Source organism: Misgurnus anguillicaudatus, chromosome 23 (assembly GCF_027580225.2).
Source record: "Misgurnus anguillicaudatus chromosome 23, ASM2758022v2, whole genome shotgun sequence".
Classification (NCBI taxonomy): Eukaryota; Metazoa; Chordata; class Actinopteri; order Cypriniformes; family Cobitidae; genus Misgurnus; species Misgurnus anguillicaudatus.
Genome location: NC_073359.2, coordinates 16,510,149 through 16,536,050, shown reverse-complemented (window position 1 = coordinate 16,536,050; position 25,902 = coordinate 16,510,149). Strand labels below are relative to the sequence as shown.

At 37.6% G+C, this 25,902-nt stretch overlaps 1 protein-coding gene across 1 annotated transcript; it reads right to left on the bottom strand.

The window, feature by feature from the left end:
• Positions 1-1,214: 1,214 nt before the first annotated feature.
• On the bottom strand, positions 1,215-24,520 carry cdc34a (cell division cycle 34 homolog (S. cerevisiae) a). Its single transcript, XM_055217823.2, has 5 exons — positions 23,974-24,520; positions 5,524-5,610; positions 3,532-3,629; positions 2,665-2,799; positions 1,215-2,418 (listed from the first exon to the last, which is right to left on the bottom strand). Exons 1-5 carry the CDS (start codon positions 24,157-24,159, stop codon positions 2,187-2,189), a joined length of 738 nt encoding a protein of 245 aa, XP_055073798.1. The 5' UTR covers positions 24,160-24,520; the 3' UTR covers positions 1,215-2,186.
• Between the last annotated feature and the right edge of the window lie 1,382 nt (positions 24,521-25,902).

The following is a 25,902-nucleotide window of genomic DNA, read 5'->3' as shown; positions in this document are numbered from 1 at the left end:
TAAATACACAGTGTATGGATACACCATTAACATACAATATACACACTACTGTTGAAAAGTTTAAAAACACTACTCATTTTATATATTTTCTACATTTTTTAATAATTGTAAATTCGTAAAACTGTGAAATAACACAAATGCAACTATAGGAATTATGTTTTGACTATAAGCAACCAACCTGTAACAAAACTAATGTTTATTACCTTCACAGAATTCACACTTTACAAATTGTCCTCCATGCTATTTTTAAACAATATTATAATAATTTCCATCTATTATTAACTCTTATTGGATGCATTTTCGTTATTTGGTCCAAGTCTGCCATTTCAAAAAATAATTTAAGTTTACACTTTCTAATGAAAGAAATTAATAGAGACAATTGTAACATTGATTTCAATCTTTGCCATGACCTTACTCAGTCAATACTAGATATATCAAAGTTATGTAGGATGATTTTATGTAGCTGACCGTTCACAGACAGGGTCACGTGTATATGTTTGTCTACAAAAGTAATTTCAACATACACTTCCACCTTAAAATATTTTGAGAAACAAAATATTAAGTGTTATATTATGTTATATAATAAAATATTTAAGCCTTTCAAAATACATTGCTTACCGTCGCTGTGTCATGTTCCTAACAAACTGTGGACTACAAACAGGACAAAGACAGACAAAAAAGGGTAGTTACATCCAGACATGGCACAGGCCAGACTCGAACCTTGATCCTTGCAATCCAGCAGCTTTTAAAGGTGCCGTGTGTAAATTGTAGCAGCATCTAGTGGTGAGGTTGTGAATTGCAACCAACGGCTCAGTCCACTGCTCACCCCTCGCTTTTAAAACACAGAGAAGCTACTGTAGCCACCACTGGACAAACATGTCATCGTCGAAGACAACTTGGTAAAAAAAGTTTGTCCGTTAAGGGCTTCTGTAGAAACATGGCAGCCCAAAATGGCGACTTCCATGTAAGGGGACCCTCTGTGTATGTAGATAAAAACGTCTCACTCTAAGGTAATAAACACATAACGGTTCCTAATGAAAGGTCTTTATACACCCCTGATAATATAGTTTTGTATATTATTTTGCATTTCTGTGAAAAGATCCTTCTTAAAATTACACACTGCACCTTTAAATATCAGGGAAAAGTGCTGCACTGCTTCAATTATGCCATTTTTGGCAACTTGGATTGTAAAACACAACTCAAAAACCAAGCAATCCTAATAAAGATCTTTATTCAGACTTAAATAGATTTACAAAGAATAACAAAAAAGGAAAATACAAACAAGAAGAAAAAGAGACCCAAATACCCCTGTGTGCATATGAATCCGATGAAAGGGTTTAAGGAGTCTGCTAAGCTCGAAGGCTGGGCCATAAACATACCAATTTCTCAAACTGTCTTTATTTTCCTGAGCAGGTTGTGAGCTTTAATATATTAGTCACCACAAAGCTTAAAATAAAGAACAAAATCTAAAATACCCTAAATGTAAATTAAGCGGTTAATTACAGAAAATGCACAAATCTACCCTATAAAAACAGGACAAAATGAAAATCGAGGTTTGTGAATAAAAGAAACTCATTTGAAGATCCTGTGAGAGGAAAGAGCTTAATGCTGTGAGCTTTATGTAATGCATCAACTGTGTATTAAACGCTTGGATGAGTTCCTCTGCTGTGGAGAACGTGGGAAACGTTTAAACGAGGAGTATCTTCAGAAGCCGAAAAAAGATGCGATTTATAGAAAAACCGCTAGCCCTGAGAATGTGTACAAGCTACTTTTCTCCACCTTAGACACCAACGGTTATTCACAGACATTGAAAACCTGAGATCAGGTGCCTTGGAGAGGCAGGTTGGTTCTAAATAAAGTAGGATACACTGACTCTAGCATTCATCGGCTGAACCCCACCTGCACCCCAAAAAGAGAGACATAACCCAAAATAAAAGCAAAAACATCTCGGTTTAGGAGTTCACAGCAAAAGTTCATTTGGATCAATAACCTCAGCAAAAAAGTCACAAAATCTCAAGTCAGCACAACACTGTCTGCTCAGTCAGTGATCTTCGGTAAAAGGATCCTCAGACGTCCGAGACGGAAACAGAAAACAACCGGAAAAAATATTCCTTTTTTGAATTGATGATTTAAAACGGGGAACAAGGGGGAGTGAGAAATTCAGTTCATTTGGAAAGTCACGGTCATCATGATTCTTCTGTCCCGGAGTCGTCTTCATCATAGCAACAGTCCTCACCTTCCTCATGTTCATCATCATCATCATCCTCATCCAAGTCATCATCATCATAATAGTCATCGTAGAATAGGGTAGGTTCATCGGTAGGTGGGGCGCGGGTACGAACGCAGTATTCTGCTAGCGTGGTGGGAACCTTGACACCGTCCCGCTCTGCTTCTGCTTTGGTTGCTTGTACCTGCTTCCTGTGGACGGAGTCACCATCATAAATAATGTGCATGATATTTAAATAGTGGTTTACTTTAAATAGAAATTTAATTTATTTTAAAGATCTTTAATTTTATTATGTAAAAGTTTCTATAAGACTGCTTCCTGTGAAGAGCACAAGATGCTATATGAAAAGTTATCAAATCATGCATGGATTTTTTTAAATCACACTTGGAAATAAATACTATTGTAATAGACAGCATATGCACATGAGTCTTTCTAACCTGATGATTTCTGCATACTCTCGATCTTTTCCTTTACTGTCCCTCCATTTGCGATACATGACTGAGGCGTCTACGTTGGCCGGTGAAAATGTGTTGGGTTCGTTCAGCAGCGAGATAACGCTCAACAAGATGGTCCTGAAAGACAAATGGCACTGTCAACTGATTAGATTTAACTAATTATCATCATTTGTCTTCATTACCGATACCAGTCGAAGGAGAGATGGCATGTAAACAAATGAGAGCTATCCACGGTAGCTTTTGATATTGGAGAATGAGGCGGTATGCCTGCAGGCATACATTATAATATAAATATATAATATATAAATAACACTTATATATGAGCAATAACAGACCTCATGGTGAGAACTTAAAGGTATAGGTCACTTTAAAATGAAAATTCTGTCATCATTTACTCATCCTCATTTTTTTTCTCTGATGAACACAAAAGAAGATATTTTGATAAATGATGGTAAACACAGAGCAGTAAGTGACCATTGACTTCCATAGTAGGAAAAAATATTTTGGAAGTATTGTGATAAATGACTAAGAAAATGTTTTGATAAATGATGGTAGGCACACAGGTGACGGTACCCATTAAATTCCATCATTTTTTTATTCCTACTATGAAAGTTTATAGTCACCCACTACTGTGCGTTTACCATCATCTCAAAATATCTTCTTTTGTGTTGATCAGAAAAAATTAATTCATACAGATTCAGCACCACATGAGGACAAATAAATGACAGAAATTTGCATTTTAAATTGAACCATCCCTTTAAGTATGTAAAAAAAAAACACATGAATTTATATAAAATGTGATCCTTTGGTTGAGAAAGAAAAGGGAGTGATTTGAGTAGTATGTTGTACCTGACGTTCTGCGTAGGGTTCCACCTCTCTGATGGCAGTTCTCCACTTTGTGGATCATCTACTGGCGGGTGCAATATGGATATACACACATCTCCATTCTGAAATACATTAACTTGTATTAGACAGACAGACATAATTGGTGTTTTCTACCTTGCACACAAATTAATTTTAACATCTAGGAATGAATATTTTTGTTATTGCATTACCATAACACGTTCCACTATGTCTGAGTGCATTATATGTTGTAATTTAAAATTAAAATATACTGAAAAAAATAATTGGATGTTCTACTGCAGTGTTTCCCAACCAGGGGGCCAGGGCCCACAGGGGGGCCTCAAGATGACTTAAAAATTAGACAACACAAGCATTAAAATAAGCTAAAACAAGCCAAATTTAAGATGTTTCTTATTTTTTGGCCATTTTAGGAGCAAATATACGTTGGTCTAGTCATTCCAAGCTCGAATTAATTTTATTTGCAAAAAAATTTAGTGAGTGGGGGCCTTCAAATAGTGTCGTGGGCAACTAAGTGGCCTTGAAGTGAAAAAGTCTGGGAACCACTGTTCTACTGGGTATTCCCAAATGATGAAAAACATGACAAAAATAATTGTGTTTTATTCTGTCAATTATTTTTTAGTAAAAATGAAGACATGGCGGGAAAAAGAAGTGTTAATGACTTTTAATGTCATCCTCTGTAACTTTTTATTAGGGTCGGCTTCCCAGACAGGGCATATCCTAGGCTATGTTTACATGAATGCGTTTATCCTTTAAAACGTGTTACTTTTGCTATGTTTAAGCTTTTCATTTACACTACACCACCGTTTTCGACCCTCATAAACGAATTCGTTCGCAAACGCTGCAGACCCAGTTTTAGTTTGAGAACTCAGACGTTGCGCTACAGTGTAAATCAGTGTTTCCCAACCCTGGTCCCTCGGGCACCCCCTCCCAGAAAGTTTTAGATGTCTCCTTATTTAACACACCTGATTTAACTCAACAGCTTGTTAGGGACACATGTTTACCATTTTAGAAGGAGGCTGATGAGTCGAATCAGGTGTTTTAAATAAGGAGACATCTAAAACTTTCTGGGAGGGGGTGCCCAAGGACAAGGATTGGGAAACACTGGTGTAAATGAACGTAGACGGAGTCTTATGTAAACGAACAGCTGATGTTAACGTGACAGCGCATCATTTTTAAAGTAAAAAATATTTTTATTCAGGTACATGGAGGTTTGCAATGGAGGTTTTGCCAAAAAATTACAACCATTTCTTAATTTCACTAGTAAAAAGTTTAATATTCTCTTCACACCATGTAGACTACTTTTTTATTCTCATTACCGATGCAGATACTTTGCAGGTGTTTTCACAGAAAATTATAAATGTAACTTTTTTAAAATCAAAACATACTTCATTAATGTCTCATTATGTATAATTAATTAAAACCTGCTTAGGCATCATGGCTTCTCTTTATTTTAACAAAACATGCTATATGGTATTACCATATCAAATTGTTACGGTAATGAGATTTTTTAAAAATGGTATTTCTCAGTAAAAGGAGGTTAGAAATTACTGCCTGTAAACATATCAGACCTTGTTTTGCACAAATTAAAAAGGTATTTGTTGATGCAATTATTATAATTTTTTAAAATAAGTTTGAAATCTTAGCGGGATAGTTCACCCAAACGTTCTGTCATCACTTACTCACTCTCATATTGTTACAAACCTGTATTAATTTCTTTGTTCTGATTAACACAAAAGAAGATACATTTGGGGAAAGCTTGTAACCTAACTATTGACTTCCATAGTATTCTTTTATCAAACTATGGAAGTCTGATTGGTTTGGGTACAAGCATTCATCAAAATATGTATAAAAGTAATTTATACAGGTTTTTAACAACATGAGAGTGAATTTTCATTTTTTGGGTGAACTATCCCATTAAAACCAGATAGATCGTAAATGAGGATTATGGTGCCTCTGATTGCGTCTTTGTGATCTAACCTCATAAATGTTGGGATGCCACATCTTGGTGAGGAATCTGAAAGCAGGGGGCGAGTATGGGTAGTCAATGGGGAATCTGATGCGTGCCTGGAGGAAAAACAGATTCATTATGTGAAGGAGATAACAGCACAGTTGGTATCAAATAAGATGAGTTCACTCGATGGAGCTGTATGCTTCACCAAATGAACACTGAAACCAAAATCCCTCCGATGCATTAGCTTTCACATTTAAATGCTCATTAAAATACAATTACAGAAATAAAAGGACTAAACAGGCGTTTGCATTTATTAAATGATGGATTTGGGGTTTATTACAAAATTACGTCGCTGGTTGTGTGCTTTAACATTTTACACATCCATTTCTGACCCTGTCTGTGAAATTTTTTTGTGATATACAGTTTTCTACATAAAATCATTCTACATAATGTAAAGAACATTGTGTGAAAATATAACCTTGATATCTTTAATATTCATGGAGTAAGATAACTTCAAAGATTAAAATCAATATGAAATCAATCATCCTAATCGCATTATTAGATTATGAGACCCGGATTACACAGACAGTCCAGGTCACATATGCCTTCATGTAAAAAGTGCAGGTGTTAAACACATTTTGACACAGAATCCCCAAGTATCCAAGTTATTTAAATCAGCTACTATTTACAGTACACTTTTCCCAAAGGACGTCCCGCTAGAGCTGAACCTCCAGTGCTACTGCATGAATTCATGTGGCCCTGTACAAAATAAGGATTAAGCCCCTGCTCCCATAAACACAGCAGTGTACCAACATGTTTGGTTTTCTAAGGCCTTGGCCTGTGAACCTCTGTGAATTATTTAAAACTGAACAAAACCACATCAAACATTTCTATAAATGAATACATTTCATGTATGAATGAAAAGTCAACATGCACACACACTTAAGTCCTTCACATTCTGTAGCAGGCAGAGCCTGGTGCCTTTCAATTCAGCGGGTGGTGGGCATTCGCACAAACATACAGACCACTGCACAACCCCCACGCCACACATTTGCTGATTTGGCATGGTCAGCTGTCGTGTGCTTCAAAGAGACAACTTTGAGGGAGGACATAACCACAAACACGCACACACATACACGTATATACACATACAGGGACACCTGTACATATTCAGTGATACTCAATTCCTGAAATCCAAGTAGAGCAGTGCCGATTTCAGGCAAGCAAACCTATTAAACCTCAAGTAGGAATTTGTACAAAACAGGACGGTATTACATTTCACTAGAGGCTGCTTGCTCAAGCTCTTCGACACCGTGTATGACCCAACATACAAGAGCTCTTGTAAGTGCCTGTGCACAGAGTGTCTCTCTTTAGCTATACAGAGAGCAAGAACATGCAATGTAGTCTATAATCAGCTGCAGCTCAATTGGCAGACCATCCCATTAACACATAGATTACGGGTTCAATCCCACACATACTGTATAGATTGAAAACACTTGAAAACAGTAGCCATGGTCACTGAATTGATAGCATTATGGGGTATCGGTAAATTTAAAAGCATGCAGTCCGATTTGCATGTTGAGATAAAGTTTGGATTTACGAACAAAAATCAAGACAAAAGCAGACAAAGCAAACAACGCTATCACATGGCAATTCGTACTTATTTTACGAGGTGGCCAATTCGTATTGATTTGTACGACAATATCAGTACATTTTTGTACACTTTTAATTTTACCCCTGCATGTGACATTGGGGGCAAAGTTAGGGGGTGGGGTTTCATTATTGCTTTTTTGATAATCGTAAGTTTTGTATGATTCACTTTGTACAAATTAAAGTGCCCATATTATGAAAAACTCACTTTTTCTGGGTTTTGGGGTGTTATTTTGTGTCTCTGATGCTTCTACACGCATACAAACGTGGAAAAAAATCCATCCATGCTGTTTCAAGTGAGATTTAGGTTTCTGAATGTCCTCTGCCTTGAGTCTCAGATTGCACGAGTTCAAACTCAGCTCCGAAGTGACGTAACTAGCCGTTTCGTAACATTCCGTTTGAATTTTCCCACCCACCACCCCACTCACAGGTCTCCACCCACCAGGTAGATAGAGAGCACAGAGCAGTCACTTCGCTGATATCCTCTATGCTGTTATCATGTCTCACGGAAAAAACAGCGCTATTTGGATATTATGGATAATAATCCCGCCTACTTTTCAAAACAAAGTTTTAATGCGTGTTTATTTAAACCTAAAATGTGATCTCATATACAGTGTGTTATGACGCAAATAGTCCTCATTATAGGCGATAAGACGTTCATGCGAAATCTATGTAAACAACAGACAACATATCTATATTTCAAGGATTATAGGCATTTGTGGACAAAAATGGTCTTTGGATGTATTTTATTGGACTTTCATGGATTATTCACACATCTGAAACAGACTGGATTCAATTTGCGATCGTTATATCAACACAAAAGGTAAGAAGTCACGATATATTTAGCATGTTGTCATCTTCTGTCACAAACTACATTTATGATGCTAGAGCATCTGTACCTCAAAACAGAGACCATACATTGATGCCAATCCCGTAAATTATACCTTTTAAATGTATAGTGATGTTAATATTGTTTGTAGACAGTAGGCTATATAGATATTTTTTGCAGGCTAGATAGTTTGCAACGTGGTTTTTAACGGCTTTATTTTACAATTCTACAAGAACTAAGTAATAGTGCTTTGCCAAACTAACCGAGACCGGGCCTTACCGACCCGGCTTTTCTGACGAGGCTAACGTACCCCCGAGTCTCTTATAACTTTACAGTCCGGACCTCCCGCAAGCTTCTAGCAATTAGCACGCGGTCCACAAGCAGTATACATCCCCCGCCAGGTCTTAATTTCTGTATTTGCAAAAATAATGCGTTTGATAATGTTTTATAACGGGAATACGTTATAAAAATTGTCCAGGAAAAACGAGTGTAAAGTTGAAACTGCTACATCACAATTTACTCTGGAATCATTATGTCTCATAAATTTCCTCTCCTGGAGTGTACTTATTAGTGATACTTTTCTGCTTGATTTGTCTGTTGGCAACATAAACCGTTAATAATAAAATATAAAAATAACAACACAGTATGGTCTGTACTGCTCACGATATCACCGAGCACGCGCACATGACATTAGTAGTGTGGCGTGGCCAAAGGAGCAGCAGCTCTGAATATGTAATGACCACCTCAAAACGGCACAATCTGAAATGCAATGAAACAGAGGCTACTAGAGATGGGTAACAATCTTTTCCTACAAGCTATTTCGAGCAAACAACTTTTAAAAACATGCTTTATGGAACTCATACACCTATTTAACTTGTGAAAAAGCAGTCATAAGATGGGCACTTTAATACAAATCAGCCAACTCATAAAATACGTACGAATTCTCATGAAATCAGGCTGAAACAAACAAACTGCGTGACTAACGTAGTTCAATTCACAAAAATAATGACTCTTATGGGTTAGATATGAATCTGTCACATTTTGAATCCATCAAATTAATCAAATTTGATTGTTTATAGTTAAAAACATAGATGCTGAATTTTTATCAAAAATCATTTTTTACGTATAGTAATTAAGCCTAGCGTGTAGTGGTCAACCAATATGTTTTTTAATGGCCGATGCCAATATTAAAGGGCACCTATTTTATTGCTAAAAACAATGTTATTTTTTGTATTTGGTATAATACAATGTGTTCGCGTAGTTTATGGTTAAAAAACGAACATTTTTGTAGCCTCAGATATCCCTGTCTTCCTTCCACAGGGGGGCCTCAGCAGATTTCCAAGGGGGCCTCTTAACCTCTTGACGCACACTAATTCATGGGTGGGATGACAGCGCTTTTTTACGCTGCTTACAATGTCAATATAGCCTACTATCAAAAAGCATTAATAATATTAACATTGCTATACATCATTTAAAAGGTTGACGGGTTTAGCGCCAGTTTATGGGCTCTGTGTTGAGATACAGATGCTCTAGGATAATAAATCGATCACGAGTCGAATCCAGTGTTTCTTATGTGTGAATAATCCATGAAAACCGTGTAATAGAATACATCCAATGACCATTTTTGTCCACAAATGCATATGGTCCGTGAAATATAGATATAAAGTCTATTGTTTACATCAGATTTCTCTTTAACATCTTGTAATAGACTATAATATACAATCTGAGGAGCATTTACGTTGTAACACTGTATATGAGATTACACCTTCCGCTAAACAAATGAACCCGCCTTCAAAGTTTGTTTTTAAAAGTACGGCATTAGTATAATACATAAACAGCATAGTCGAAAACTGTTACGTCATTGATGTAACCTAGCATTGCTCGTTCCTCCACCAGCCAATGACTTAATGGAAAATATTGATAGACAAAACGTGTAGCCAATTAGATAACGAATCCAACGATCTTTGTGTCATGTTTTTTATTTCCTGGTGTGGATTTTGTTTATTGTTCCCTGGACCACACACCATCCAGCTTCCTTGTGACGCACCTGTCATTCATGCAGAGTTCACATTAGGGCTGTCAACGAATATTCTAAATTCGAATATATATTCGAATAGTAAAAAAAAACGAATTATTTCGAATATGAAAATTAATATTCGAATAATTATTTTTTTAAGCCCGCGGTAGTAGAGGCGTGGCTGTCTGCTATGTGGCGCACTAGTGCGCCTGGTTCAGGGACAGGTCACAGTAGTCACACTGTCTGTCACTGTTAAAAGAGAAAACGATTGTAACCCCCAAAAAATCTAAAAAGCTATGTCTGGAAGTACTTTGGATTTTGGTCGGTAGGAGGTAAAATTGTTGAGCCGCGAGATAAAGTTGTTAGCATACCATTCGACCACTAGCAACATGATGTCACATCTCGAAAATGTGCACCCAAATGAGCATGGCATCTTGTACACACTGCATATTAATTCGTTTGTCACTTTTAATGCTTAATCTTGTTCTGTACACACACACTTCAGTAATTTGCGGCACTGACCATCGCATTCTACAACCGCATTAACTCCCGCCAACTGCAGTGACAACCGCGTTTACAGAAACTTTGCATAGTGTGTAGCCTACATAACCAAACTGAACAACTAGTAGTTAATAAAGTGTTTAAACGTGCATCATGGACATGACAGGTCTCTCTTTGAAGAAATAAATTATTAGAAGGGGGAAAAGTCTTCTGTATGCGCGATACAGAGAATGGCAGAGGCACAAGCGTTTGCTGCTCAGCGTTGCCAGATCTTGCACTAAAAAAACAGCGAACAAGAAAAATCCAATAATAAACCGAAATAAATCCAAACGCTTTACCTCAAAGATCAAAATATTGGGACTGGCACCTTCACATTTTAACAACACCAAAAACTTGATCGCTTCATGAGCCAAAAGCCATAAACGGTTAAGCGCTAAAATGGTATGCGAGTACAAAAAAGACGAGGACCTGGCAACGCTGCAAGAGCGCGCGCAGCCTCACAAATGCATACAATACACAACGACACGACGGAGGTTTATTGCAAAACATAATGCTGTTAAATTATTTTCATCAAAGCTGTGAGTGATAAGCACGTGAGACGGCAGACCGTTGATATGGTTATATCCGTGTCAATCATCACATTTAAATGCGGTTGTCACTCCTGAAAGTTTGCAGTGTGTGGAACTCCAGCTAAACAGTCACGTCTTAACACTTACTTTGCATCGCCCGCCACAAGCTCTTTGTCTGCAACACGACAAGAGGTCATAACGGAGAAATTAATTTCGTTCATTTGTAAGGACATGAGACCGATCAGTGTCGTGGATGGAGCAGGCTTCAGGGAGTTTTGTCAAGCAATGTAACCGAGGTACCATATAACTTTGATGTCTCTTGATTTACTTGTTTTGTGTATGTAATATACGTTGTCAAATATGTTTAAACTGAAATAGACTACCTATAGAAGTAGTTATGTCTCTTTATATTAATTTGTCCTGTTATTGACGTAATGCGTCATTAAACGTCGTTAACGTCGTTGAAAAAATGGGCAACCAGATATTCGAATAGTTCTAATATTCGTGGGTTTTTTAGGGAGAATATTCGAATGTCATTTTTGAGCAATTTTGACAGCCCTAGTTCACATGGAGGCGTGTCTGTTTAGGTCCAGCGCTTTCTTTAGTGGCTTTCAACAGTTTTGATAGCTACAGAATGAATGCTTGTTGGATGAAAACGTTTTGAGAAAGACGTGTTGCATTATACGATGTAGGGCTGAAACGATTCATCGAGTTACTCGATTCAAAAAATTCCTCGAGGCAAAAATTCTGCCTCAAAGCCTCGTGAAATTCCTATGACGCCCACTACACGCGCCAAGATCTGATTCACACGGACCGTTGTACAATGTTCAGGAAGCACATCATAGCACGTGGTACATTTTGAATTTAGTTGGCGCGATGGCGGAGCCATAAACGGCAGAGAGAGAATGTCTAAAGTTTGGGATCATTACATTCAGCATCTGAACCGAAAACATCCACTGCTGTTTCACAAAGCGTCGATGAAACAAGGTAAACGTAGCTTCCGCTGACTTTAATCCCATACTGTATTTGTAGCGATGTCGTTATGCGGTTTGACTAGATATGATGTTTAGCTTTGATGTTTTTAAGTAGTAAACGTATTCACGTTCAATTGCAGGAGAGTATAGCTTAAAAAAGAACCCCTTCACACACACGCATGCACTACAGGTGTGTGTACCAAAAAACGGCACCACAGTGCAGTCATATATGGGCAACTTGTAATCTGACATATTTCTTTTTTCTTTTTCTTTTTTTTGACAGGGACCATACGAGCAACATAGCTACAATACAAAGCCTGTAACTGATGCGCAGCATAAAGAGTTTATAGCTATAGCTAATTCTCAACTCCTGTCCCTGGTTGGGCATAGAGACAGAGCGCAGCGCGTCATAACCTGAAAACCACGCCCACCGAGAGGAAACAATCCACCCGTCTCCATCGACCCTGCACCGCGAGAGGCCGCCTCCTTGTCATTTTTGGCTTATAACAAAAAAACAGAATAATGCCTAAAAGCTGCTGTGTGACAATATGTACAGCTAACAAGCCAAAAAACCCAGAAATACATTCCTAAAAACTGTCGACCCCACAAAAACAGCGTTTAAAGACACAAAAGTGAAAACAGGCAACTTTTCATAGTACTACTGCTATTAATAGAACTGCGCCCACTAGGGGGAAACGTAGTCGGCGATCCACTTTTTTCTACTTAAAGGCTGGGTTTTACGGCTCGACAGCTTATAAAAACTTATTTCTGGGTTCTTTGGCTTGTTAGCTGTACATATTGTCACACAGCAGCTTTTAGGCATTATTCGGTTTTTTGTTATAAGCCAGAAATGACAAGGAGGCGGCCTCTCGCCATACAAAGTCAATGGAGACGGTTGGATAGTTTTCCCCCCCGGTAGGCGTGTTTTTCAAATTTGCATAACTGCGCCCTGTCTCTATGTTCAATAATAATAATCTCTGTCTTATTGGAGTTTAGCATAATGAAGTTATTCTCTCTCACGCGAGTCAGACCGATCGCGCAATTCATCACATATGCTTAAACTTTTATGTAGCCACGCAACAATAATTTCAGCATGCATTCACTGTATACAGCAGGACGTGATGTTGTGATTTTTCGAACGGATTCTTAACCTAAAATGTACCACAATGCAAGTGTTGCAAACCAAATGCAGCGTTCTATTGAAAATGAATGTATGTATTTCTGCCGTACCAAAATGCAATGAAGCAACTGAACGTCTGACTGGGGTGTCACTCTTCCTCACGCACAGAACGCGTGCACACGCAAACACAGGCGCACGTGCGAGCACACACACAGGTTGTTACCATAGCAAATAGGCTCGCCCCAAAAATTATACATTATATGTTAGTAGTCTAATGGTAATGCTGCAGGTGTAGAAATGTACATAAACCAGATATTTACTTTGATGTCAGGGCTAGATTACAGCATGAAACCTGTTGTGTATATTAATAAATTAAAGTGTTTAATTGTTGGCACTGGCACTTATAAACACTAAATGGGTACACTGTAAAAAAAATCAGTAGAAATTACAATGTTATTGCAGCTGGTTTGCCGGTAAATTACTGTAGATTTAAATGTATGCTATTTACTGGCAAGAGTCTGTCAAAGTTGAATAAAATTTAAATATTAACAAGTCTTTATCTTTACAGAATAAAACTATACAATAACAGCCTCATGCAAAGCATTCTGGGAACTAGAAATCATCATCAAACTTTTTCTGTTTTTTGCTTCAGATTTTATTCCCAGAATATTTAGCTTGATGCCGTTTTTCTAGTTTTATTCTGTAAAGACAAAGACTTGTAAATGTTTAATGTTCATTTAACTTTGAACAAAATGTTGCCAGAAATAACATAAATTTAAATCTACGGTAAGTTACCGGCAACCCAGCTGCAAATTTCTACGGATTTTTTTACAGTGTAAAAATTGAAATAAATAGGCTTATTTTTGGAGCCAAATACCTCTGTTTTTTTAGTAATAAAAGCCAAATGCTTGAAAATTTTACAGCCAAGTCATTTTCGTTATGCATTATTTGTTTTGGTTGTACTCACAACATTTTTATCCGATTACTCGATTAATCGATCGATTCATTGCTAGATTAATCGATTACAAAAAGAATCGATAGCTGCAGGTATTACGATGACATTATATTGGAGATTAGCGGACTTTTCTGCAACATGGAACGATGAAGACTCCTAACTGTAAGTTTTTTCCTATACAATTTTGTACAGTTTGTAATAGAAAACTGTCAAATACAAATATGGTAATACAACTGCATTTTATATGCTAACATAAGGATAAATAATAATAAGAAGAATGTGTATGCATGTAAACAAAAGAGTATTTTGGGGCTGAGCTGACTGGCACTATGAAAAGGCACTAGTCAAACAAAAACATTTGCAAGAACCTCATTTTCGGGCCTACTGACCACAAACATGAGGCAAGGCAAGGCAAGTTTATTTGTATAGCACATTTCATACACAGACAGATGTCATGCAAAGTGCTTTACATAAATGAGAAAACAAAAATCAAAAGATAAAAGAAAATAAATGTGATTTTAATAAAAACTGTTTTGAAACAGAAACTTCTTTAGACTTGTGGCTTTGGGATTATTACAATGTACTTCAGCCTCTCTTAACTTTTTAATTTTTAACTTAAAATTTTTTTGATTTAAAGTGTCTTCTTTCAGTGATACCATAGTTATGCTCATTCTCAATGGTTTAGTATAAACAACCCTTTTAGTGAAAGTAGGTCTTTTGGGTCATGGTTTGGGCTAGATTGGGGGTGCTTTCTCAAGAGGTTAAGATGACTTAAAATTATGAAGAATTGGACGAAACAAGCATTAAAGCAACACTATGAAGTTTCCATGTAAAAATGACTTACAGCTCCCCCATGTGGTTGAAAAGCACAACAGTGGTATCAGTGGTACCTGGTATCAGACACTCCTCTGCATGCAGGGGGAGGGGCGGGGCTGTGTTTCCTACCCTCCACCGCCAGTTTCAGGGTGTGCTTGTAGCGCTAGGAGGCTGCTCAGGTTGCAGCAACAGTACAATTTGTTCAGTTAAAAGTTGTTCTATCACTGAATTAATTTAAGAGACATTATTTAAAGGTAAAAAAAACTACATAGTGTTGCTTTAAAATAAGCTAAAACAAGCAAAAGTCAAGTTGTTTAAATTATGTAGAAAATTTTATGTGGATTTTATGTACGCCTTCAAAATTAGTTGTGGGCAACTAGGGGGCCTTAAAGTGAAAAAGGTTGGGAATCACTGTACTTCTACACAGACAGCAACGCACATATCTGAGGAAGAGCCGGTTGCGGGATTTGTCATTGTTTGTGAAGTACATTTTTTCAGTTTGTTTTAATTATATTTGTGTAGCCAGTTGTAGTTACCGCTGGGCTGTGGATGACACATCACGGAAAAGTTTTTCTGTAAAACTCTGCAGAATGCCGGACTCGGAGTGTTACACACAACACATTAAAAAAGGGAATGATCTCACGGTCTGTCAGTTGCTTTATGCTTTGTGTTCGACTTCGTGCAGCACCACGTAAGCTCGTCAACGTGTGGCAGTGTTATTTGAAAGACGCACTTTGCTCATGAGTTGCTTTCACTGTGCTTTGGTGTGTGGGGTCAGGTGTATTCATCTTCCTAAAAGGGTGTTCACACCAAATGCGAATTCAATGTTTTGAGCGAGTAGATTACATTCAAAGTCAATGCCAACAAGTGAATAGACACCAAGTGGTGCAGGGCGATGAGAATGACGTGAATTGGGCAACGCAAATGCCGCAACCACACATGATATTTGCCTGAAACATGTCTTTGCACAAATTGAAATTTGCATGACTTGAAGTTAAATCCCGCGAGTAAACTAGAGATGCTTTGCGTTTGGTGTGTATACAGCATAAGAAACAAAATGCTAACACGCTAACGTGACCAAACTGGAGAATCTATCGGCCAAACGGAAAGATTTATCAGCCGGTGCAGATACGTAAAAAAGCCAAAATACCATCCGACATATTGGCAATGGCAATAAAGTACGCTGGTGTTTATTTACGTTTTAATTTTACAGTTTGAAATGGTTTGCTCTGTTTCACTTAAAGTGCACCTATTTCATTGCTAAAACAACGTTATTTTGTGTGTTTGGTATAATACAATGTGTTTGCGTGGTTTATGGTTCAAAAAACACATTATTTTTTACATACCGTATATTTTTGTAGCTGCAGATATCCCTGCCTTCCTCAAACGTTCTGAAAAGCTCTGTGTCCCTGATTGGCCAGCTAATCTGTACGTTGTGATTGGCCTGAATGACTCTGACGTCAGCCGAAAATGTGATGCTCCTTACCATGTTTATTAAATTTGCTCACAATGCAATGCTAACAGGAGTTAACTTACAGGCTGTGAGTCAGAAGCAGATGGGATTATAATAATGACAGTCGTGTCCACGTCAACCGGCCCATGAAGTAAACTCTTGCCTAAATCCGTGTGTTTGTTGCAGCCCAAGAAAAGCGATTTACGCTGAAGACGATAACCCGCGTCATCGTTTACGTTGGGATTTGTACCTTTTGCATATCGTTAACATGTACTAATGCACACTTACACACCAAAGGAAATGTAAAATCGTGAATCAAATAATACTTGCTCTTTAACACGTCTATTTAAAGGGTAAATGTTATAAATTACGTAGCTTATTTGTCCTTATAATTAAACAGTGTAAATGTTTAATTGAAAAAAATAATTTTGTCATAAGTTAGCAACTAATTAGGAAATTACATTATTGTTTGAAATAAAATGTAAAAATAACAGCACAAGCCGCCTGGAATAAATTACTAAGTTTTTGCCCTAAAATCCCAGTCTTGGAACGTGACCTAAAAATAAATCTCTTTCCTACAATCCCATGACAGAAAAAGAGGAAGAGAATCCCATGGATACTGGGCTGGTAAGATATATAAACCAGGTCATCACTGTTCCAACTCTCTTTGAACACACTCCATCACATTAAATTCTCCCACACCTCCAACGCAATCCCCACCATCATTCGCCCTGTCTTCTACTGCCCGTCCTTGTCTGATACATTAGATAGGATGGGGAAGTAAAGTCCTTGAGGGGAAAGAATTTTCGAGAGAGACTGTCCCCGAGGTGAACCAGACTGTGCTTCATAAACAATCTCAAGCACAAGGAAACAGTAAGCACGGGTGAGAGAAAGTTGCATCACTTGACACCAAAAGCGTGTTATACAGGGGTGAACTTGTTGCTGGCAATAAGCCTAAATAGAAGGCCATAGAAGAACTAAAGCACCCAACAAGAAGCACTTGCCATAACAAGGCCTTAGACTAGTATATACAAACATGCTTGAACAGCTTCTTAAAGCAGACCTTTGATTAAACTTTTAGAAGTCAATACCAATATTCAAGATTGTTTGGTCAAAAAGGGATGAACCTAACCCATAGGGATGTCTTGTTTTAATCAATGCTGGGTTGTTTCAACCCAAAAGGCTGGGTTGTTTATAACCCATTGCTGGGTCAAATAAAATACATTTTCTGGGTTAATTGAACTCAACGGCTGGGATTGTCCCTTTCTGACCCATTTTTAGAGTGTGATGTACAGCCAAATGATTTCGTTGACGCACCTTTATTTTATGACGCTAAAATGTCTCTAAGGTGACGAAAACATGACGAGACGGGACGAAAATGATTATAAGTCTGACGTTCACAATGCATGTCATTTCTGCCTATTTTGCGTGAAATCTGTCTGTTTTTAGCTAAAAAGAATCAGCAATGCTGCCGCTTCCTATACTTGTTTTGGGTACTGCCGCCATGTCGCGCACGTGCACCAGATTTCACACAACAACACACCCGCGGCTGTGGCGAGTTCGAAGGACCGTGGCGGTGATGCCAATAAACGGAAACGACGAAATGATTTATGGACATACTTTCAGTATAATTCATCAAAGAAAAATGGAATGCATATTGGGAAGAATACTTGAAGGCTCATCACGCTGATATTTTTTTAAAGTCACGCTGTTAACATATCATATACATTCAGCTTTACTTGATAATTGGCTTGTGACACATTTAATAGTAAGCTTAAGGTTTTAAATGTATCTACTTGTCAAACCTGAGCCCATTTCCAAAACTTTTAACCTAAATTAATTTGTTAAAGACTACTTTTTTTTACTAAAATTGACTTAAAGGGGCCATGGCATGAAAATTTGACTTTTTCCATGTTTAAGTGCTACGATTGGGTCCCCAGTGCTTCTATCAACCTAGAAAATGTGAAAAAGATCAACCCAGTAACTTGTTTTGGTAAACCATTCTCTACAAGCACATGAAAAAATGTCTCGTTGAAATTTGGCTCTCTTTATGATGTCATAAGGAGCTCTTATTATAATAATACCACCCCTTTATCTGCTCTATCCAATCACAGCACTCCCATTTAGTGCAGAGAAAAGCACAATTGAGTTTTAATTGCAACAAACCACCATCATTGTGATCAGTGTTTGAATTTCATCAGCTCATTTGCATTTTACAAAGTGGCAATTTTAACATGTTATAATAAATTATTTGTATGGTATTTTGAGCTAAAACTTCACATATGTGCTCTGGGGACACCAAAGATTTATTTGACATCTTAAAGTCTTGTGCAATGGCCACTTTAAACTTGACTAAAACCTTTTTGTGTTTTCGTCGACTAAAACTATCAAGTTTATAAGTGACTAAAATGTGAAATGAAACAATATCCAATCACCAAGCGAGATAATGGAAGACAGCAGCAGTCATGGCGCAGCACAAAGTGAAGATGATGCTTTGACGACTTCACCCAAACCATTTTATTTTTCTCCCCAAAACGGTTAAATCTAGGATTTTATATCCTCATGTTTGTGGTCCATCACATTTGGAAAATCGAATAAGATGTAGAAAATCTTTTGGTGTGTACCCAGCATAATATTACAGACAGACAGTGGCAGATCTACTATGTATCCGATTAGTAAAAACACTTGACTTCCAAAAACAACCTTAGTCATTCCAAAACAAACACTTCATGATTCCTCGAAGGGGTTAACGGTTAGGTTTCTGTGGATAGAGACAAAGCTGACTCACTTTTCTGCACACCAGCTAGGGTTAGGGTGGCAGTCTCTATCCCAGCTCTCATTTTTCGGTGACACTTCATCAGCCTCAGGAAGGGAGAGGGTAACATGACTCGAGCTGCCAGGCTCAGTCAAGCCAAGCACAGCACTCATCACCTGCCAAAGGCCTGGGTGTGTGCTCACTTCGGTGGAACTACTGGGTTATCGAGACAAACCCTCCTACCTGTCAGCTCAATGCCACGTGTAGGAACTGGAATCCTATTTAAAGAGACCCCATCATTACTGCCAAAGTGGTGGGAGGTTTACATTTACATGTATACATATGACAGACACTTTCATCAACACACGTGTTCCCTTGGAATTGAACCTAGGACATTATAAGCCTCTAATGCAATACTCTACCTATTGAGCAACAGGAACACCATGGTATGACTCAATTCTTATACCACAGTATGAATCAGAGTTCAGTATGAATGACTGTTTACTACCCAGTTCAGTTTCGATGTTTCTGTAGCTCAACTGGTACACAGGTTTGATTTTCAGGGAACACATGGACTTACATAACAGTTCATTGTGTAGGTCACTATGGATATAGTCCATCAAATACAAACAGTACTTACATTTATTAGAGCACCACCCAATGTGAGGTTTGTGCTGCCCTAAACAAACAAAGTTGGTGATTTGTCAAAAGATGGTCCCCAGCGGTCACAGGCATGGTACCCCTTTGCACCCCAAGGGTACATATTACTAACTCAAAGGTACATACTGATACCAAATGTTTACATATTTGTACCTAAATGATACATATTAGAACCTTTTCAAAGGGTGCTCCCCCAGTGACAGCTAGGACCATTTTTTGTGACAGTGTATGTGTAACAAAAAACAGCCTAAAAGTCTATTTAAACAAAAAGGAAACCTGTCTGTTTTTGACTGGGTTAATAGCACGTTATGGTTACTCATCTCTTCCTGTAGGAAGAGACGTTGAAAAAGTCCCACAAGTGACCTGCTTCCTTCCTACTACTCACCAATACTGAAAAAGTTTTTCGCATCAACACCGAAAACAAAAGAACTGTGACCTTCAAGAGAGATGTTTTGGAGGTATGCAGTCAGCTGAGAGGCTAAACAAGAAAGTCTCTACTGGATCAAAGGGGCAATATGGTGTCTTATTTAAAGGGATAGTTCACCCAAAAATGAAAATTGTGTCTTAATTTACTCACCTTTATGTTCTTACAAACCTGTATACATTTCTTTGTTCTGCTGAACACAAAGGAAGATATTTATAATCAAGTTACAAACATTGCTCAAAATAGCTTTGTGTTCAGCAGAACAAAGAAATTAATACAGGTTTGTAACAATATGAGGGTGAGTAAATTTTCATTTTTGGGTGAACTATCCTTTTAATACCTACACTATATAGACAAAAGTATTGGGATGCCCCCTTCTAATAAACATGTTTATCTATTCCACTAATTCCATTCAAAATAAATATTAATGCTACATATATAAATACAATTTTAAAGAAATTTGTTTCCATCATAGTAGCAACTATGGTTTTGGAAGGGCGTTTTTCTGTTCCAGAATGACTGTACCCTTGTGTACAAGTCATTGATGGGTTTGGGTAATAATAAGAGTTCACCCAAGTAATACCACATGTGCTCAGCTGGCTTTAGGTGTGCGCATTAAGTTCTTCCACAACAGACTGAATCAATCATTTCTTTTTTGAACCTTGCTTTGTGCATAAGAGGCATTGTCATGTTGGAAAACCAAACTGTTGCTATAAATTTAGCAGCACACAATTCTTTAGAATATAATTATATATAATTATAGCATTACGATTTGTGCTCATTGAGATGACTTAAGTACTTAAACCTTTTTTATAAAAAGGGGTGTCTCAATATTTTGTCCATATATTGTTCTCAAGAGTACCAAGATCCACTGTTCAGTTGAACAATATGCATATGGCCCAAGCCAACCAACAACAAGCAAGCACATTTACTCAATATCCAATTTGCCCAGCAGGTTAGTGGCCACTTGCTAATGACATTGCTGTGCGCTGAAGTTGGTTGGCCAGCATACAAGCTAATGACACACAGGCATAGCTATGAAGCCAGGCTAAATATATCTGCTATTGTTGTGTTCTGACAGAATGAATTTGCTTGGACGGTGGATAAAGTAGTATCATCCTCACATACAAGTAAAATAAACACAAAAAACCCAACATCCAATAGGGGCTGCACAATTATGACAAAAATCATAATTGTCGATTATTCACCTTGGTACTGTAATTGTGATATTATTGTCAATTAATAGATTTTACATTGATGTTTTGAAATGTTTTAGAACTTTGTGCAGCTGCTCCATGGTAAAGTCTAAACATCCAAAATAAAAATAATATAAATGTAAATAAATTATTATGGGTGTTATGTTGTTAGTAAACAAAATCCAGAACGAATGGCTAAAGGAGACGTAAGCGTATCAATTTTAAAATCTTTGATGATTCAACACTGTATTTGGTGCACAAACATATTGGCGAAACACATAGAAATGAGCACAAGTGGACAGCTGTAATTGAGACTTTTGGCAATTATGTAATTGTAATCCTAATTCGTTTTCGATTTATCGTGCAGCCCTAGCATCCAATGTTCGTTAATTCAAGATCTAAATCTGAGAACCAGGTTGAAGGAATACATTTTAACACTCAAAACTCATTTTAAATTATGCAATCTGAGCATGAAGATAGGGCTGTCACAATGATTAAATAATTGTCTCACCCCAATTGTTTGACCTCATCGCGAGGATTTCAGATCACCACAATGATTGCACATCCCTTTAAAAAACACAAGGGAGAGCTGCAGCGACTGTATTAACAAGACCATATCAGATGGCGCACCTTAACTGATAGTGTAACCCGACATTGCAAAGCCATTCAATACAGTGGAAAAAACAGCATTTAAAGAAATGCTACAAAACCTCAAGAATTTTCAGTTTTTGAAAAAAATATGAATTAATTAATTACTTTTAAATATGTGTTGTGTGTATTCATAATTACTGCCAGGTAAACTGTGAAAAAATATTTAAAGGCTCTCTAAGCGAATAATGTGCGACGTCACTTCCTGTTGAGGTTTGAACTGTTTTCAAACAAACAAAGCATAGCTAACGCCTCCCCCTCCCTCTCCCGTCCGTGCTTTCATGAACGTGCCCAACCCCCACCCCAAATCCTTCTTGTCGTTTATTGGCTGGAACACTTTGTTATGTTTTGTTGTGCTAGGTTTGGCCACTATTTTGATATTGCCGTTTGTCGAGCCTGAGCTGTCTACAGAGATCGAGTTTTTTTACAGTTTGATCAGCGGACCGGCAGCAAGCAGATAGTGAGGAGATGTTTGCTGTATGTAACAAAAAATGTTTTATGGTCAAAAACGCGTCAATTCGCTTAGAGCGCCTTTAATTTAAATAATCACAACAATGTGAGAAAATTATTTCATGAACAAAAAAGGTATGAGAATTAAATGTCAAAGCAATAAAACAGACAATTAATCGCCATTATTGTCAAAGCCTTAAAACAGGCAAATTATCGTCATAATCGGAACAATTTATTAGACAATTAACTTTCAGCTAAACTTCATAAGACTGACAGCCCTACATGAAGACATTTAGTTTAGCATTTTGGCTTTGATTTTAAGCTTAATAAAACAGTAGTAGTTGAATCAATGGGAAGATTACAGGCACAATTGAAAAACAGGAAGTCTGTTAAATAATACTAAAATATAATTTACCAGTAATATGGTTACAAGAATTAGGTCCAATGGTACATTTTGAAATGAGTTGTGTGTAGTGTGGCAAAAGGGTTATTCAAAAATGAGAAAAGTCATGATGGTTATTATGAGTTCATTCAATGGAAGTCAAACGAGATGAATGCTGTTTGGTTACCAATGTTTATGAAAAATATCTTCTGCTGTGTTCTGCAGAAAAAAAGAAAGTCATACCGGTTTGCAATGACATGAAGGTTAGTAAATGAAAGCACTTTAATGTTTGGGGAAACTGTCCCTTTAAGGAACAGACGTTTCACAAAATGACAAGATTTCTGAAGAACCTTACGAATTGTGATATTCAAATATCCAACTGAAGATTGTGAGACAAATTACCAACGACTGCAAAATATCAATCTATAAAAAAATGCTTACTGCTTACTGGGACAAACATTTCCCACAAGCTTGTGAAATCTTTGAGATATGAAGCAATAAAATGTAGTGTAATGCCTTGGCTCTGAATTACACAACAAATTTGGGTTCAGAGGAAACCCAGCGTCAAATCTCGCACCATCTGTCAAATCTCGCACCATCTTTAATTTTTATTATCTTCAAAAAGTACGTGCCATGATGGCACAAGTAAATTTACATGGTACAAAGTGAGACGTACTATAACATACAGTATCTGCTCCAGGGAAATGACTGAAGGGGTGACAGTGGAGAACAATGAGGAACAATAGCTTGACTTTCATTAAGCAAGTTACTGTACAGACCAAATGCTAGTCAAACACAAGCATTGTTTGGTTTTTTAAAAACAAAACGCCGAACGTACAAAGCAAATGACACAATCTAGCGTTACAAACGTCAAAAGCTTGTTTTCACTTGACGTCACAAACAATAGTGACAAAACAAAGAAGCGCCCTCGTTTTGGAACGCTCGATTATGACGCCATCAAACACCACACATAAATTCGAATTTAAACACTCTTTAATTCGAAAAACACACACTGCAACTCCGTCAAACTGATGTCAAAAGATCACTCCTTAACTAGCTGGTTAAGCGGCCACTCACCTTAAAATAACCACCTTCATAATGCGTGTTGGGGGGTCCGAAAATTGCAACTTCCCAATTGTACAAGTCCGACTCGTCGACTAAAGTTATCTTGAAGCCCTCGACCGGTTCGTCCTGTAGACTTTTCAGCTCCAACATTAAAGCTTTTTGAGAACTCGCAACATGATGCGGTCCACGCTGAGCCATATCCGAAAACAAGCGATAGGGGTACGAGTATCGGAATACTCGTCAGTGTTTGGGAAAGAGTATCAATCACCTCGCAAACGAACTTTCAAGGTTTTGAACACACGCTGTGGCTCGCTCGTATCTCAAACGCTGTTGTTCAATAGCCAAACAAGCTGAACTCGTCCACAAACCCGATTAATCACTCTTGCGATTAACGACAGTCCGCTCCACTCGATGATCTCTCGCGATCGTTTGAAGCTCAGCCACGTGTCCTCGATTTAACGACATTAAACGTGTTTTAAATTAAGCGAGAGTAAATAAACACGTCCAATACAGTGCAGTTTGCTTTCCACCCTCCCCCAGCCGTCACACTATAGGACACTTTTGGCGTGTTCGACTTCATGCGGAACTGCGCAGACCGATCGACGTACGACAAAAAAGTGCCGCGAGAGCAATTCTAAAGCTGTGCTCTCACGGCACTATAATGTCATAAACTGATAGATCTGCGCAGCGCCACATAAACACGCCTATCGCCGGCAGCTGCACTTCACGTCGCTTCCAACACGCCTCCAGCAACCAATGAAAAGCATTTATACAGTAGTCCTGTACAAAGTTGCTCAATCTGGAGTAAAAACAACAAACAGAAGCTGTAATAGGCTATGACCAAGCTTTTTTCGACTCAATTATAAAATGCAGCAGTTTGTTACTATTATATAAATTCATGGCGTATTAAAGCACCCTGGTTTTGGTAATGTACTATGTTTATTTCACACGCACCATTGTATTTAGGAATTAGTAAGTACCAAAAATAGCCCTAATTTCTGGGTTAATCCTTACAAAAATTAACCATGATTTTTTTCGTTTTATTTGTAGTAAAATCATGGCAACCACAAATTAACCATGTTTTTGCTAGAGGAACCACAGTGTAACCATTACTATTGTAAAACTGTTGATATACAAATGCTAATCACCAGCCAAAAAAGCACTTTTACTACAATAAAACCATGATTAATTTTTCTAGTGACAGGTAGACTCATTTAGATGATCAGTGTTTTTCTACCAGAAGTGCAAAATCCACTAGGGGGCCTAAACAAATTTCCAAAGAGGGCGGTTTCCGGACAGGACTTACACTAGTCTCAGACTAAAATGCATGTTTGAGCTGCCTTAGTTTAAAAACACCTTGTACTAACATATATCAGTGCCATTGTTTTGTCGCAAGATGCACAACAGTATTGTTTTTAGTAAGGTTTGTTTGCAAAAACTGCTTAAATGTCCTAAAACAAACTAAGGCCTAGTCGTGGGTCAATTTAAACCCTATCCGGGAAACCACCCCAAATTGGTTTAAAAAAGGCAAAACAAGCATTAAAATAAAGTTCAACAAGTAAAAATCAAGACATTTCTTAGTGTTTGGCTATTTTTTTTTATAACATACATGCGTCTTATGCAAAGCTATTTTATTGTGTAGAAATTGAGATTGTTGTGGACAAGGTATGGGGGCCATGAAGTCAAAAGTGTCACAATACATAGATGTATACACTAACTGTTGTTCAATCATATATCCATCATTTTAGTGTATTCCTATATTAAGTCTATAAAATCTAATACAGTTCAATGTACATGAGAATAAGATTAATGTTGACAGAAAAACAGTCAGATTAACAAAACAGACGATTTATGACCCCATTGCAATGGAGCCATAAATCGTCTGTTTTGAGTTTACATATATAAACAGGAATCATCTGAAGTCGTTAAAATAGAGGCAAA